General features: G+C 45.6%; 1 protein-coding gene and 1 long non-coding RNA gene across 6 annotated transcripts in view; one reads left to right on the top strand and one right to left on the bottom strand.

The window, feature by feature from the left end:
• LOC146443600 (solute carrier family 23 member 1-like) overlaps window positions 1-14,243 on the top strand; it is a 31,388-nt gene that overhangs the window by 4,513 nt on the left and 12,632 nt on the right. The window contains exons 1-3 of one of the 5 annotated variants that reach the window (XM_085047390.1): window positions 904-1,130; window positions 9,624-9,773; window positions 11,089-11,246. In XM_085047390.1, the coding sequence (XP_084903516.1) occupies window positions 1,122-1,130; window positions 9,624-9,773; window positions 11,089-11,246 (317 nt within the window). In that variant the 5' untranslated portion in view covers window positions 904-1,121. Of the gene's footprint in view, window positions 1-903; window positions 1,131-5,931; window positions 6,069-9,623; window positions 9,774-11,088; window positions 11,247-14,243 lie in introns of those variants that run through there. The other 4 variants (XM_085047381.1, XM_085047400.1, XM_085047398.1 and 1 more) reach the window with 4 other exon arrangements.
• LOC146443601 (uncharacterized) lies at window positions 4,799-9,935 on the bottom strand. The gene is made up of 3 exons (XR_014848714.1): window positions 9,872-9,935; window positions 5,679-6,116; window positions 4,799-5,070 (listed from the first exon to the last, which is right to left on the bottom strand). It is a non-coding gene; the product is annotated as an uncharacterized LOC146443601 (long non-coding RNA).

Here is a 14,243-nt window from a genome sequence, read left to right on the forward strand (position 1 = left end):
TCTGGCCCTCCTTGCACTTGCAGAGTGGTTTCCTGTCACCTCCATGGGACTTGGGATTTGGGAATGCCTTAATCTTGCTCTCTTTGTCTGTCTATCTCTCAGGCAGTCCTTTTTTGGTTTTGGCTGGGCTGATACTTCTGGGCTTCTCTCCAAGGGATTTACTTGATTGCTCAGAAAAAAATCTGAGAGGGAGGTTTCAACCTCCCATGACTCATAATAATCTTTCTCAGAAACTACTTTAATTTCTTCACTTTTCTGGTTAATCCTTCTTAAACAGTGACCTTTCCTTGGCTCCCCCTGGAGAGCAGACCAAGGAGGTATGTTTCTCCCTGGCTCAGTGAATATTGCTGGTTTCTTGGGGGGGGGGTTTGTTTTTTCTTTTTCACTTTTCTCCACCTGACTGCAGGGATTTTGCTGTTTGCTCGTGCAGTGAAAGAAAACATTTTGAGGCAGGCTGGGCTGTTGCCAGTGTAACGCTGACGGTAGAGGAGCCACCTTGGGCATACATACCTGAGTGCACCTGAGTGCAAACCTCTTCATCTTCTGGCAGCCAGGAGCTGGAGGGCAGGCAGCCCCCTGGGCTCTGGGAATACATCTGTATAATCGGACAGGACTGACTCTGAGCCTGGAATCTGTGCACCTTTTCCTGCTGGTAATTATGAGCTATTCCATCCACTGCCAATGGCTGGAGGACAGTGGGAAGAGCCTAGGGCAGTGCCCTGCCCTGCTGCTGGATGTGTCCAGATGCTAAATAGCTGGGGACTGAGCACATGGCAAAAGCAAGGCCTTCAGCACGGGGTCTGCAGCAGTAAGTCTTGTCACGCATGCCAGGGAATGAACAGGCTCAGCAAAACCCCCGTGACACAATAACCACGCTTGTGCTCAAAATGCTGAGTAGATGACGTGGATTATTCCTTTGCTAATGCTCTTAAGAGCTAGTCCTGGGGCTGAGGGAGATAAAGGGGCTTATTATTACAAAATCAATATCCTGCCGGAGTGGGATTTCAATGGCGTTCCCTGTTTCCTGCTTTCCAGAGGCAGACATCTGCATCAAGTGGGAGAGCAGGGCACCAGGCTGTTCCTGCAGGGAGTGACCATGGGCTCAGGAGAGAAGTGTGTCCATGCCTCAGGTCAGCAAGCCCTTTCTTGTGAGGAAGGCTAAGAGGAAGGAGGAGCTAGTAGGGAAGCTGTCAAGGCCACGAGGCTGCGCAAGCTCTCCCAACTCCAGAGTCTTGTCTGGAGTTGTCCACCTTCCTGGTGTACTCCCTGTGGGTGATCTCCTTCAAAAGGGCTGCTTCTCCATCACAGCAGCCTGCAAGGCAAAGCTCAGCTGATAGTTTTCAAAGCTGGTTTAAATGTCTCTTGCATTTACCCTCAGATCTCGCTGCTGGCTTGACCCACTGAGGGGTAAAGCTTTCCTGAGCCACAGTGGCATTTCCCCCTACCTTCTCTTGTGCCCCTTTGAGCCTTTTAAATCTCCCCTCTGCAAAAGTGCCCCTCTCACACACTCCCACTACTGAACTCTGAACTACAGAGAAATTGTGGATGTCCAGAGAAATTGTAAATGCTCCATCCCAGGAAGTGTTCAAGGCCAAGTTGCATGGTGTTTGAAGCAGCCTGGTCTAGTGAAAGGTGTCCCTGTCCATGGCAGGGGGCTTAAGGTGACCCTTAAAGTCCCTTTCAACCGAAACTACTGCATGATTCAATGAACACACAGGTACTAATTTCAAGTCAGTAACCATGGATGATCCTCTGTGTTTGCAGAAGTTTGTGCAGACAGAAGGACATAGAGGTGTTTTGTAATTAAATTAGTAATTGCAAGTCCCTTGCTTAGCTCTCTTGCTAGTCCATCCTTCATGCAAACCAACCAGGGCTAGAGCTGTGGAAGAAACTCTTCTCCAGAAAGATTATTTCAGTATTTAGTGTTTTGTTGGGGTTTTTTACGCAAAGTCTCCATGCCGTGCCTCTTCTATACTGCACTGCTTTTATTTCATGGCCCTGAATTCCCTTTAAACCCACTTTTATTCAGCTCCAGTAGCTGGGATTCAGTGCCACAGGTTTGAGGGCACTCTGGATGAGCCTGCCCTCTCAGCAAGAGGCTTGGCACGACTCACCAAATCCACATCCCCCAGGTTACATGTGTGCAGCCCCACACAGAGGGATGCCTCTCATTCAGCTTTAGGCATCTTCATTGGTGCCAGTCACTCTTGGTTGGTTCATTATTTGGGAAATAATATGGTGCTAATAACACTAAGGTTGTGAGTTCAATCCCCATATGGGCCATTCATTTAGGAGATGGACTCGATGATGCTTTTGGGTCCCTTCTAACTCTGAATATTCTCTGAATCTGTGAATCTATCCCACTTGGGACTCCAATTTTAAGATGCAGTGGAAGTTTTAGAGATACTCACTGATGGCAAAGGGAGCTCCTGTGTCAGTGCCTGTACTGCAGATGCGTAAAGTCAGAGGGAGGACTCTCAGGCACTAAACCTGCCTGTAGCCACTGGTAAGTGGATAAATCTACCAGCATGCTCAGATTTATCACCACACAGATCTTTTAAGGATGCTATGAGGCAGGCACTTGCCACATCTCTAGCAACCAGCAGGGTCTTGGAAGTTGCCACGCTGCTGTCACCCTAGCTGCAGTTGGGCAGTCTAAGGAGTGAGGGAAACTCCTTGAGTGAGAAGGCGTAATCAGGGACAGTTCAGGTTTGCATCTCAGGGTGACATTACAGGTTGATCCATTATGAAACATGCCCTGGGAAAGACTTGGAGGGAGGAATGTAGCATGAGACAGAAAAATGACCCTGTCAGGAGAGTCAGGATACAGATGGTCCAGGAACTCCTTGTGGAGACAGGCGCCTTGGGATCAAGCCTGACTATTTACGCTTGGTCTCCCATGTTCCCAAGCTTTTCTTTGATTAGTTGCTTTTAACAGATAGTCTCCATTTGTTTATGCCCCTCAGGGCATGACTGAGCCGGCCTTCACTGTCTTGAGCAGCTGGCCAGGTAACTTGACTGATAGCAGGAGATATGCCAGACACAGAAGTCTAAAGGCAGTCTATTATATTTTTTTTTTTGTTTTCTTTCCTAAAACATTATGAATAACTTGAAAATGTGTATACCTCCCATTTATACTTAAAAGCCATTTGTATAATGAGTAGGCTGTTGTCAGTAATTAGTAGTTCACAACATTGCTGTTCAAACATGCATTTTTGCTAACTGAATAATTCCTTATTCTCAATAACCTCACAGTTTAGTAATTTATTGCTAATCCTGTTATATATACTTAAATATGCACATAAATGTGCATGTATACATTATTTATACAAACATTTGCATGTACACAGAGAATTCCTACTTTTTTTGCTTATTTCCAAAGGCAGGATATTCCAGGCTGGGACATTTCAAATGGACCCCATAGATTTCTACTTTGACATGTACACTGTGCTATTTCATAAGCTTCTTCTAGATTCCAGATTATTAACCTTCTGTTGGCCAGAGGCTGGTACTGTTAAACTCTTCATTCCTAACAGGCCTATTCTGATGTTCAGGCTTTTGGCTATGTAGGACTTACTTCTTGTGTTTTTAATGAAAATCCGCAATCTCTTGGTACTCTAAAAAGTGCATATTTTGCACTGCAGGATTTCCCAGAAGGGCAGACTGGTTGTCTGCCCAGCTTTTTTGAGAAAAAGGATTGTTGTTGTTATTTTGTTCTTCTCATCCTCTTCACTTAATACTATTTGTGTGGGCAGTTTCATGTGCTAGTTTAGATGATCACTCTGTTCGAGGCCAGGCTGGATGGGGCTTCAAGCAACCTGGTCTAGTGGAAAGTATTATACATGGCAGGCAGTTTAGAACTAGATGATCTTTAAGGTCCCTTCCAATCCAATCCATTCCATGAGTCTATGACTTTATGATCTTCCAGGTCTCTTCTAACACAAACTATCCTATGATTCAATGATTTAGATGCCTTACAATTTAACAGTCCAGCAGATCGTAACTTCACTAATAGTGTTTACAGTGATGTTGTCCTATCCTGTAATGCAGCCCTGGTCTCAAGAGAAAGTATGAGAATACCAAAGCTCTACTGGAGGAATAGGGACTGTGGTTTATTTCAGTTCCACTGCATCCTTCACAGAAACCAGGAGATGTTGCCAATGGCTGGTCACTAAGTGTAGGTGATAACATGCCCCTCTCCAAAGGACTTCTTTGCAACTGGTCTGGGAAGCTCACTGCCTTAGGAAGTTTTTAAGTTAGAAATTTTTCTAGATAGAAGTGGGGTGAGGAGGCTGGAATAGTTGGATGGAGCATTTGCACCATTTGCTACTTGTTAAGAAAAGGGTAACTATGCTTTGGGCCATCTAATGGTCATGAGCATAACATTGCTTTGGGCCATCTAATGGTCATGAGCATAACATCGCTTTGGGCCATCTAATGGTCATGAGCATAACATCCCTAGCTGGATGGGGATAAGCAGATGACCTGAAGTAATTTTTTTCAGTCTTGTGTTTTCTATACCTCTCTGGTGTGATGTTCTGATGACCTGTGTGAAAGGAGAAGCAGCTGCCTGAGCATTCCAGAAGTCACACACACAGACACCACCCTAGACAAACTCCTGAGACCACAGTCCCTTCTTAGAGATCAGCTCCATGAGCCAATGGGTGTCCCTTTGTCCCTTTCCTCATACACACACACTCTCAGATGCACTTCTTCCTCATTCGGGCTCAACCACAGGTTTCCTACAACAGAGTCTCAGGCATCAGAATTGACAAAAATAAACAATTTAATAGAGCAGTACATCAGCAGGTCAGCTTGGGCTGAATGCCTTCAGAGAGGGACCATGAAGAAAGAAATCCCCAGGCAATTATATGCTTAAGACTTACACACCTGCCCTTCATGTGCTCTCAATGCACTTTTTTAGTCCAATGGTGATTTTTGGTCTGGGTCTTCTGATGTCTTATTGGATTCTTTCTCTGTCTCCATGCAGGCAGACCATTGCCTGATTTTATTGAGTTGATGGTTGTAGCGTCCTTATCTTCTGTTTTGCATTTCTTGTGCACCTGTCCACTAGCAGAACATGGGGAACTAAAGAACTGTTATACTCAGGATAAATATTACAACTAAAGCATCAGTGTGTTATCAATATTCTTCTCATACTAAAGACAAAACACAGCACTGTACCAGTTACTAGGAAAATTAACTGTATTTCAACTAAAAGTGTATCTCAGTGAAAGTCCACAGATTGTGGCCCAAGGCTTCAGTAAATCTAGCTACTCATGCTAAGCAAGTAAAGTTAAGCAAACAGCATTCTAAATCACCCAGTATTACAACTAGGACTCAATCTATTTAAAACTTATTTAAGCGAAACAACTAATATATCTCAATACTCAGTCATTGGTTGCTGCCATAAATAAATTCACAGTCAAAGCTTTGTTCTATTCAGGCTGTAATAGGAGCATCCTACAAGATCACAATGTTTGTACCCAAGCCAAAATACACAGTAGTTTACATATGAAGTAAGTGAAGCTATTTAGTAACTGCATTTCCCACGATGACAAAGATCTTAAAACAGGCCCAACCCACACAAAAAATGCAAGTTTCTGTTGAAACAGTACTGAAGCAACAAGTTCTAAGGCTGTGCAGGATGCCTCTCTGATATCCTCCAGCATCCTTACCAATTGATAAAGTTTTTTCTGTCACCAGTTACTGATTCACTCATTCCAGGGAAGGGCTGCTTTCCAGTTTGGTTTGAATGCTGGTCCTCTAATCAGAAATCTCCTGGAGGGAGGAAAAGGAGTCACTTATATAAGCCAAAGAAAAGGAAATGCTTCTGCAATACAGCTCACATGAATAGCTAGGACTGAGCGCTGTTCGGCTCCTGAAATCCAGCTGCTGCATCTTCTCACCCAGTTTCTTTAGGGCTGTTTTGATTGGAAGGAGTGGGAATTTGGGAGGCTTTCCTCTTCAGAGTGGTTCTTTTTCAAGGCAGTCGGTGACAGCAAGTGGAAGGCATGACCCCCTCCTCAGATAAAGATCTCAACGGGCTAGATAACCCCAGCTTTGTGGTGAGTCTGCTCTCTGAAGGGTAATTCTTGCATAAACAGGTGCAAGCCCTGTGAAGGGAGGAGAAAGGGAAAGCTGGGGGCTCAGGCTGCTGTGATGACTCTGGTGTGTGGTAAACTTCTCTCTCGGTCTTATCCACAAGCATCTGAGGAATGATTTCCTCACTACAATCGCTGCTGCTGCTGCTGCTGCTGCAGACTGTGTATACTTTCTACTCTCTAGTGCCCTCCTAACTTCTTTTCTCTCAATTGTTTCTAAAATGAGCATGTAGATGAATGGCAGCGCAAGCGTATCTGTACTGAAAAGCAAATGAGCTTGTTGGTCCTCGTGGCTGTGTTCCTGGGTAAAGCATTTTATGTATTAATTAGATTAATTACAATAGAAATTTAGTCTAGTAAAGACTGTGTTTCTTTGTCTTCTGGACTTATTTCCAGTGAGGTGAATTGTCAGAAAGGTGAGTGAAAAAGGCATTTGGGTGTGAGCTGAGGAGGATGCTCTGTAGAATTATAGTAGTGTAGTAAAAGCTGCAAATGATGTGCCAGTCCAGGGGTGTGTGGTACACTGAGAATGCTGCTAGCTATAACAGCCATGGGGCAAGGTCCTGGGGTATGGCAGCCCCCTTCCTATCCCACAGCATGGGTCATCTCCATTAGAAACTAAAAACTTAGCTTACTTTCTGTCAGCAGGTGTGAAGGAGTGGGGTCCTGCAACCCTCTTGCTACATGGCTACACACCACCTGTCCTGGGCTCCCTTGGAGGAAGCATTTAACCTCCTAGTGTAAAAGTCCCACATTTCTCGGGCAGCTCTGGGTGAGCTTGCTATGTGCCAGCTGTGGGCAGAGCCTCAGGGAAATGCTCAGAGTCAGTCAGAGTTTTCTTTCATTATTTTTAGCAGGCTCTCCATTTTAACTTGTTCTGTCATAACATATACCAGACTTGTGAATTCTTATGGTTTGAATCACCCTAAAAAGGTAGAAGACAAAGGTCTTTTGTGTGTGGTTCAAGCAGTTCAGTTCCTGTCTGCCTTCCTGATGCACTTACTTAAGATGTGACTGAGGGTCCTCATGCTGTGTCTGGAGCCTGAGGCTCATGGAAGGTGTGCTGGTCCCCTGGATTCATGGGAGCAGCTGGGCAGAGAACTCCCAACAGCGTTTTCTCTTGCCTGCTCCAGACTGCTCCTGCCTTGTCCTCCTGCCAGCATCTCAGCATCACAGGCTGGCTGAGGCTGGAATGCAACTCTGGAGGTCACCTTCTCCAAATCCCCTGCTCAAGCTGCCCATGAGCCAGCTGCCCACGACTGTGTTGAGACAGTTTTTCAGTATCTCTAAGGATGGAGAATCCACAACCTCTCTAGGCAACCTGTGCAGTATTTGGTCACTTACAGCAAAAAAATGTTTTCTGATGTTCAGATGGTACCTCCTGCATTTCAGTTTGAGTCCAGGGCTTCTGCTCCTGTCTCATCCTGTTATCTCCACTCCCATCCTTTTCCTGCTGAGCCCTGCTCGCTCCCCTCCAGCTTCTGGGGAGGGTCAGGCCCTCATGTGATGATCATGCGGGGCTGTTACTGGCACAGGCTCTGCCTGGCTGGAATATGCCTCCTGGTTAGCACAGGGAAAATTGCAATGAAAAGAAAGGAGCTTACTGCTGTCTGCCTAGCTTAGCATTTGTCTACCCATGGTGTTATTCAGGAGTAGCTGTCCCCAAATAACTCCATGCATGGGCAGTCTTAAGTACCTTGCTGTACATTTGTTAATCCATGGCTCAAGCTCTCTTGTTCTGAAATGAAAATATCTGCACAGGGAGTTATTAAGGAATGTCTTTTGCTCTTGAAATTCATGCCTGAGTTCAGTTTGAATTAACTCTGCCTTCACCTATCTATTTTGAAGTATCTGTATAATGCTTCCAGTTTGCCTAGGCTGGATAAATACTCTGTGTTTGTTAAAGAGGCTTCTCCACCCTGGGTATCCTGTAGCTGAGTCTCAGATTTTAAGTTGATTAATGTAGTTTATTTGAGTGGTGCTGCAGCAGAAACAGCTCGAGCTGGCTGCCTCTGGGGAGGGACCTTGAATAAAGAAATTAATGAGCAATTATACCCTTACAAAGTGAGTTCCCCACCCCTCACATGACAGTTCAGTTCAATAACAACATTAGGGTCTGAGGTCTTAGGGATTACATGGCCTGTTTTAAAGCACCATGATCTAAAATGGGACTTTGGAGGCTCAGCCAAGAGAGAGGAAACCTGGAGGTTTCAGGCAAATGAATTTGGTATTAATCTGCCACACCTACAAAATTTACATCAGAATGCAACATTAATTTTATATCCTTGTTCCCTGACCACAGCACTAGCTGTTTGCCTCCATCAGTAGGTAGGCCAGGGGTGTTACTGCAGACACTGTGCTGCATTGGGCATTTTGGTGTCTTCACATTCCAGCAGGACTTGGAGGGTAAAAATACAAAAAGAAGTTTGGTGCAGACAAACTGTTTAAGCTTCTCCAGACAGCAGGGCAGAGCCTGATAGAGCAGGGCATCTCAGCCCAGAAAATTTCTCTGCTGCAAGAATGCTGAGAACTTGCTGGTTGGACATGGGTCAATGAAATGAATGTTTTGCAATCTTAATTAGCTTTTGCATCTGACTCTAAGTGTTTTGGTGTCCCAGGCAACCTCCCTCTACCCCTTGTGTGTGTGTGTGTGTGTGTAGGGGTCAGAGTGGGCTGGAAGGAGGAGTGGACAACCAGGAGAATTTACTCAACTTAAAAGCTGCGCCAAATGAAGCAAAGCACTAGTTTGCTTTCCTTGGCAAAATGCATCCTTATATAAATAAACTCTGCAAGGCATAAAGCTCCCTGGGAAGCCCTGGGGCTTCTGGCTGCCTGGGAGGAGATCCGAGCCTTCCTGGGTAGCAGTTTCAGCCAGCTCCTTTGGCACGGATGCTGGAATTTCCCATCTACCGGTGTGCCTTTGTCTCACCCAGTTCCTCTGTAGGAACAGGGTTTTCTAGTAGGACAAAAGGCAGGTGTCTTTATCAAGGCAGAACAATGGTAAGGGTGAGCATAAGGAGATTGGAAAGAGAAGACCAAGGAAATGAAATATAAAATGTGCTTCTACTCAGTAATTAGTGGCAATAAGGTGTTTTATCATATTTTATCAAAAGTGCTGTTTGGGTGGAATTGCCAGGAGGGACAGAGACTAAAGGACAGTGCAGCTTTCACTGAAGAACCCACTGCATACTCTTCCTTGCTTCTGGTTGCAGTTTCTTCAACCTTAGCTAGATTTTAATGATAGTAACACACTTTGTCCAGATGTCACTTTGAGACTGAGACACCCTCTAATGTTTCTTCAGGTCTAGACACACTAGTGCGTGCAAAAAATTTCTGTATGTGTTTTGTGCATCTGTTTTAATTTCCCCTCCTTGGTATTTTTTTTTTTAATATTATGTCACTGTTGAAAGCTACACAGGAGGTGTTCCTGCCAGGCATGGAGCGTGGCTGTAAAAGAGGTGGCTGCTGGTGTCTGCAGGGCTGGGCTGTGGCTAACCAAGTGTCTCTCCTGTTGTCTAGGGTGAAGATGGGAGCCACTGCTGTTCCTCACCAGCTTGTGCTGCCTGGGGCCTAGAGGAAGGTCGGGGCACTGGCTATGGTGGCACTGAGCTTGGCTACACTGTCACAGATGTGCCTCCCTGGTACCTGTGCATCCTGCTGGGCATTCAGGTGAGACGGGCAAGCAGCTGGAGGCTGGGAGTAGGCAAAAGTTCCATGGATATTCAACCAGTTAATTGAATTGAAACCTGAATTTGGGAGTGTTTTACCTTCACTGGGCTTGACTGGAGCTGAGAGGCTGGAATTCAGTGAACTCAAGTCCTTTGGTCCACATCCTGAGCACTGACTGCTATCCTGGTGCCCACAGCTACATCGCACCCTTTGAAGTGCAAATGGTCTGACAGAGTCCTGGGCCTGGGGTCAAATAGTTACTGAGAACATTTTGGGTACCTTGGCTGAAGGGAGACAAATGTGTAAGGGCTTCTGAACTTCTGCCTTCCCATGGCAACAAAAACTCAGCAGAGTTTGAACACACTGTTCTGGCTGCTGTCTGTGCCCAGGCCTGTTAAATGACCCAGTGCCACCAATACCATGCTGGGTGGGGAGCCTGGGGAAAAAAGAATCATTAAGGTAATGATGGACTGTGCTTGGAGGTTGGTGAAATTTTGTACTTTGTTTCCTTAAATGGAAATTTAGAGTGTATCTAAACCCAATTTAGAGTGTATCCTTGATTAATTATCCGCATTATAATTTTAATTAAACATGCCTCTAATGAATACAGTGAGTTTCTGAGTGCCACCAGTTCCACCACTGCAGTCCTGTGCTCCATACTGAAGTTAACAACAAAGGATAATAATTAAAAAGAAGTTTGAAAAATTATTTTCAGATTTAGTCATTAATGACAGGTAGACATTGTAGAAATATGTCTGTGACTTTTCTGACAAATACAATGCCCAATTCTTCCATTCTTTGGCACTCACTTTTTACAGTTATCCATAATTGCACTGTGTGAGAAAAGCTACTGATGGCAAAGAACGTTTAGCTTCAATGTGCCAACTTTTTATGTCATCCTTTGTCCTGCAAATAAGAATGCAAAATATTTGCATTCACTTTGCCTGACTGCTCTCTCCCTGTACTTTGGGATGTCCCCAGCTTCCTGGAAAAGTGTGTCCAACAGCTTTGTCTGCAGGTGCTGGGGATAAACTGGTTGTGTCTTAGAGTGGCGTGGGAAGTCCAGAGCACTACAAAAGGTCTTTGGATATTTTGAGGAGGAGACATTTCAGTGGGTGCATTGCAACTCTTGTAGGTGCTTTGGAACGGCACCTAACAGAGCATTAAAGCTGCCCAAAAAAAAAAAAAAAAGGAGAGAGAATGGGTAATAGCAGTATCACCCAAGCACAAATCTATGAGTTCTCTCAACAGCATGGTAATAATATAGAGCCAGTTCTGTGTGCTTCTTCACCCAGTCTTTCTCTGTGGCTCCTAGCACTTCTTGACAGCCATGGGAGGTCTTGTAGCCATCCCGCTGATCCTCTCCAAGGGGCTTTGCCTTCAGCATGACCTACTGACCCAGAGCCACCTGATCAGCACCATCTTCTTTGTCTCAGGAATTTGCACCCTGCTGCAAGTCCTCTTTGGAGTCAGGTAGGCCAAATGCAAGAACTGGGAATGTGAGCAATTACTGTGTGCTAGGCCACCACCCTGTTGTAGAGTTTATCAGTGAGAGTAATTTGCTACCTTTGGGCAATCAGGGCCCCTGCCAAAGCACCCTGAAACTGCTGAGAGCTTTGCAGGGCTACCTTGCTGTTCTGAATTTTGCATCTCCTGATACTTCATATACCTTCTGTTTGGCTTATAAGGAATCTGTCCTCAAAATAACAGAGCATTGCAACATGCAGTAAAAAGTACCTGCTTGCTCTTTACTCCAGGGATCCTCCAGCTGAGGCAGGAGCCTTCTGGTTTGGACCTGGGGTCAAGAGAGCACAGATTCTACACGAAACTCTAGGGGAGGGGATAATTAGAAGAAATTGAAGTCCATCTGCCACCACTTAGGGACTCAGGGAGGAGCTCAGGAGGAGCATGTCGTGTTATGCAGTGCACTTCCCATGCCCAGGGATTTGCGGCACAAAACATAAATCCTTTGCTGATGAGCTGTTTTAGAGCCAGCAGTGAGATGAGCATGGAGTTGCCATTCAGTACCCAGAAAATGAAGCATTTAATGAGAGAGATGTCTGCAAGTACTCCCCCTTTCCAGAAAGACCCTTTATCTTTTTTGACCTTGAAAAATTTCTTCTATTCACCTTGTCATAACTCTGGGCTGCCTCTCTCTTTCCACAGGCTGTTTTTAAATCCAGTATAGTGGGAACCTGTGTTTCTTGCATCAAAGACAAAAACTGTCTTTGTGCTTCTTTGGCTTCTGAATCTGACAGACTCTGGTTAAAACTTCTGCTATCAAATCACTGGTCAACTGCTAGCTCCACAAAATGTTTTTACTCCCCCTGCTTCATTAACTACTCTTCTGAAACTCTTCTATCTCTCTTTGTCTTAAGAAGTGTCTGCAGACCAACACGCTGGAGGGTGCTCCCCTTCTCCTACATTGTTACAGGATTAGTGGAGGTAGGAGAGGCACCCTGACCAGAAAAAAGAGAGAAACTGGTTCTTCAACTAAATTCAGGCTGGGGTGGATGGTCATCACTGCTGGTGCAATTCAGGAGTTCTGAGTTTTCCCAGGGACCCTCCAAATGCTTCGGTGAATTCTTGAGAGCTGAGATGTCCCCTGCTTTCTGTTAGCTGAGGATGAAAGAGTAGCAGGGAGCCTCTCTCTCCCATGGCTGAAAGGCTAATTGAGGTACAGCAGATCAAATTAAGTGGTAAGGAGTTGTTCCCATGGGATAAACTTGCATGGCTTTTGCCATGCTGAGGGTGCAATTGCCTTGTTGCTGACCCCAACAAAAAGGCATGAGGACATTAATGAAGCAATAGCCAAGGGAAAAGCTGACCCACTGCAACCTGCAGCTTAGTCATGTTACACAGCATGAAAAAGTAGCCACAGGTCCCAGACAGTCACTGGAGACACTAGCAGAGGCTTCTGAGGGGACACACAGGTCACCTGCCATTATGTGAGCCCTGCTTAGTGCATGCTTGGACATCATGTACTGATTATCAAAACATAATACTGCCTTCCCTAATTCTTCAGCTTTCCCTCTTGCAAACCCCACAGGAAAGAGTTCAGTGTGTCCCATGAGCACCACCTTGGCACCCCATTTTGCTCTGAGCCCACCCACATCAACACAGAGCCCACCCATGCCAGCACTGGCTGTGCAATAGCTTGAGGATCAACACAGAAGGAATTACAAATCTATTGTTTGATTCTAACTCATGGCCCTGGGCCTTCTCTGTTTCTTTTTGTTTGTTTTTTGTGCCTTGCCCAGATTGTTTCAAAGCTTTGACAGCGCTTAGTTTTGCATGACTGGTATAAATACTTGTTTTAAGCCACAGAGACATGGTACTGTTACAGCTACACCATTTCTTATTTTCAAGAGAGGTAGAAATGCCTCTGTTTCAGGGAAAGCTGTGCTCTGCAAAGCACTCACCTGAATTGCTGTCCCACTGCTTTTCTGAGCAGGTGCCATGAGAGCTCCTGGCACAAGGAGAGCTTGCTTTGGGGGATCCTAGGGGGTTCCTAAGGGTGCTTCCTAAAGGGGGGAAAGAGGCACCTTGGAGGCTTCCCTTGGCTGTTTCAGGACTGCTGTGTCAGCCCTCAGCCAGCTTGGATTTTTCAAGCACAACTAGAGGAATGATTAAAACAACTTGCACTGCAATGGTGGCTTAATTGTGTGGGGCTTTGAGGAGCTAGTCAGGCCTTTTAGGTCTCTGTCCTTATTCATACACAGAAAGAGAAGAGGCTGGTGTAGCTCAAAGGAGCATTGCTCTTGCTGTATAAATCTCTGCAAGAAGGCAGTGCTGAGTTCCTCTGGAGGTCCAAGCTCCTTGCTAGCCTGAGAGATTCCCAGAGGGAGAGACACTCTAAGCCAGGAGACATGTGGTGTGGGGGGAGAGCCAAGGTCTCACCCAGTCAGTGCCCACAGACCCCTCCATGCAGGTTTCCTTTCTAGTTTCAGTGGAAATACAGAAGAGGAATTGGCATTGAAACCTGGTGTACTAAAAGCCAAGTCACATTTTCTATCACACTCAGACTGAGGATGGTTATGACATGGAGAGTCGCTAGTGCATGTCCTTGTGTTCATGAGCAGGTTGTGAAGAAAACTGAAGCAGCCAAAGGGGACAGAGAAAGCAATTGGATATTGGCAAGACTGACACTGAGCTTTTCTTCAGTGTCTCACCATCTTTTTTCCTTGGTCTTTCTCCTTCCCCCAGATTTTTGCTTTGGTTGTTCTACTCTCTGCAGGTCTGTGGTCTCATCAGCCATTGGGAGGACTAGGACTACCCCTTAACACGGGATAGCAGGGTTGGACTGCAGCACCAATGTGCCCCTCCATTGCTGGTATTCGAGCCTCAGCTCTCACCCCATGTCATTGCTCTTGCATGCAATGGGCAGCAATTCCTACCCATGGTCATGATGGTGACCTGCCACAGCATTTCAAAACATAGTCAGAGGCCATGGGCAGACTGATTTTAAAA

Source organism: Lichenostomus cassidix, chromosome 1Aa (assembly GCF_008360975.1).
Source record: "Lichenostomus cassidix isolate B80296 chromosome 1Aa, HeHo_3.0, whole genome shotgun sequence".
In the NCBI taxonomy this organism is placed as follows: Eukaryota; Metazoa; Chordata; class Aves; order Passeriformes; family Meliphagidae; genus Lichenostomus; species Lichenostomus cassidix.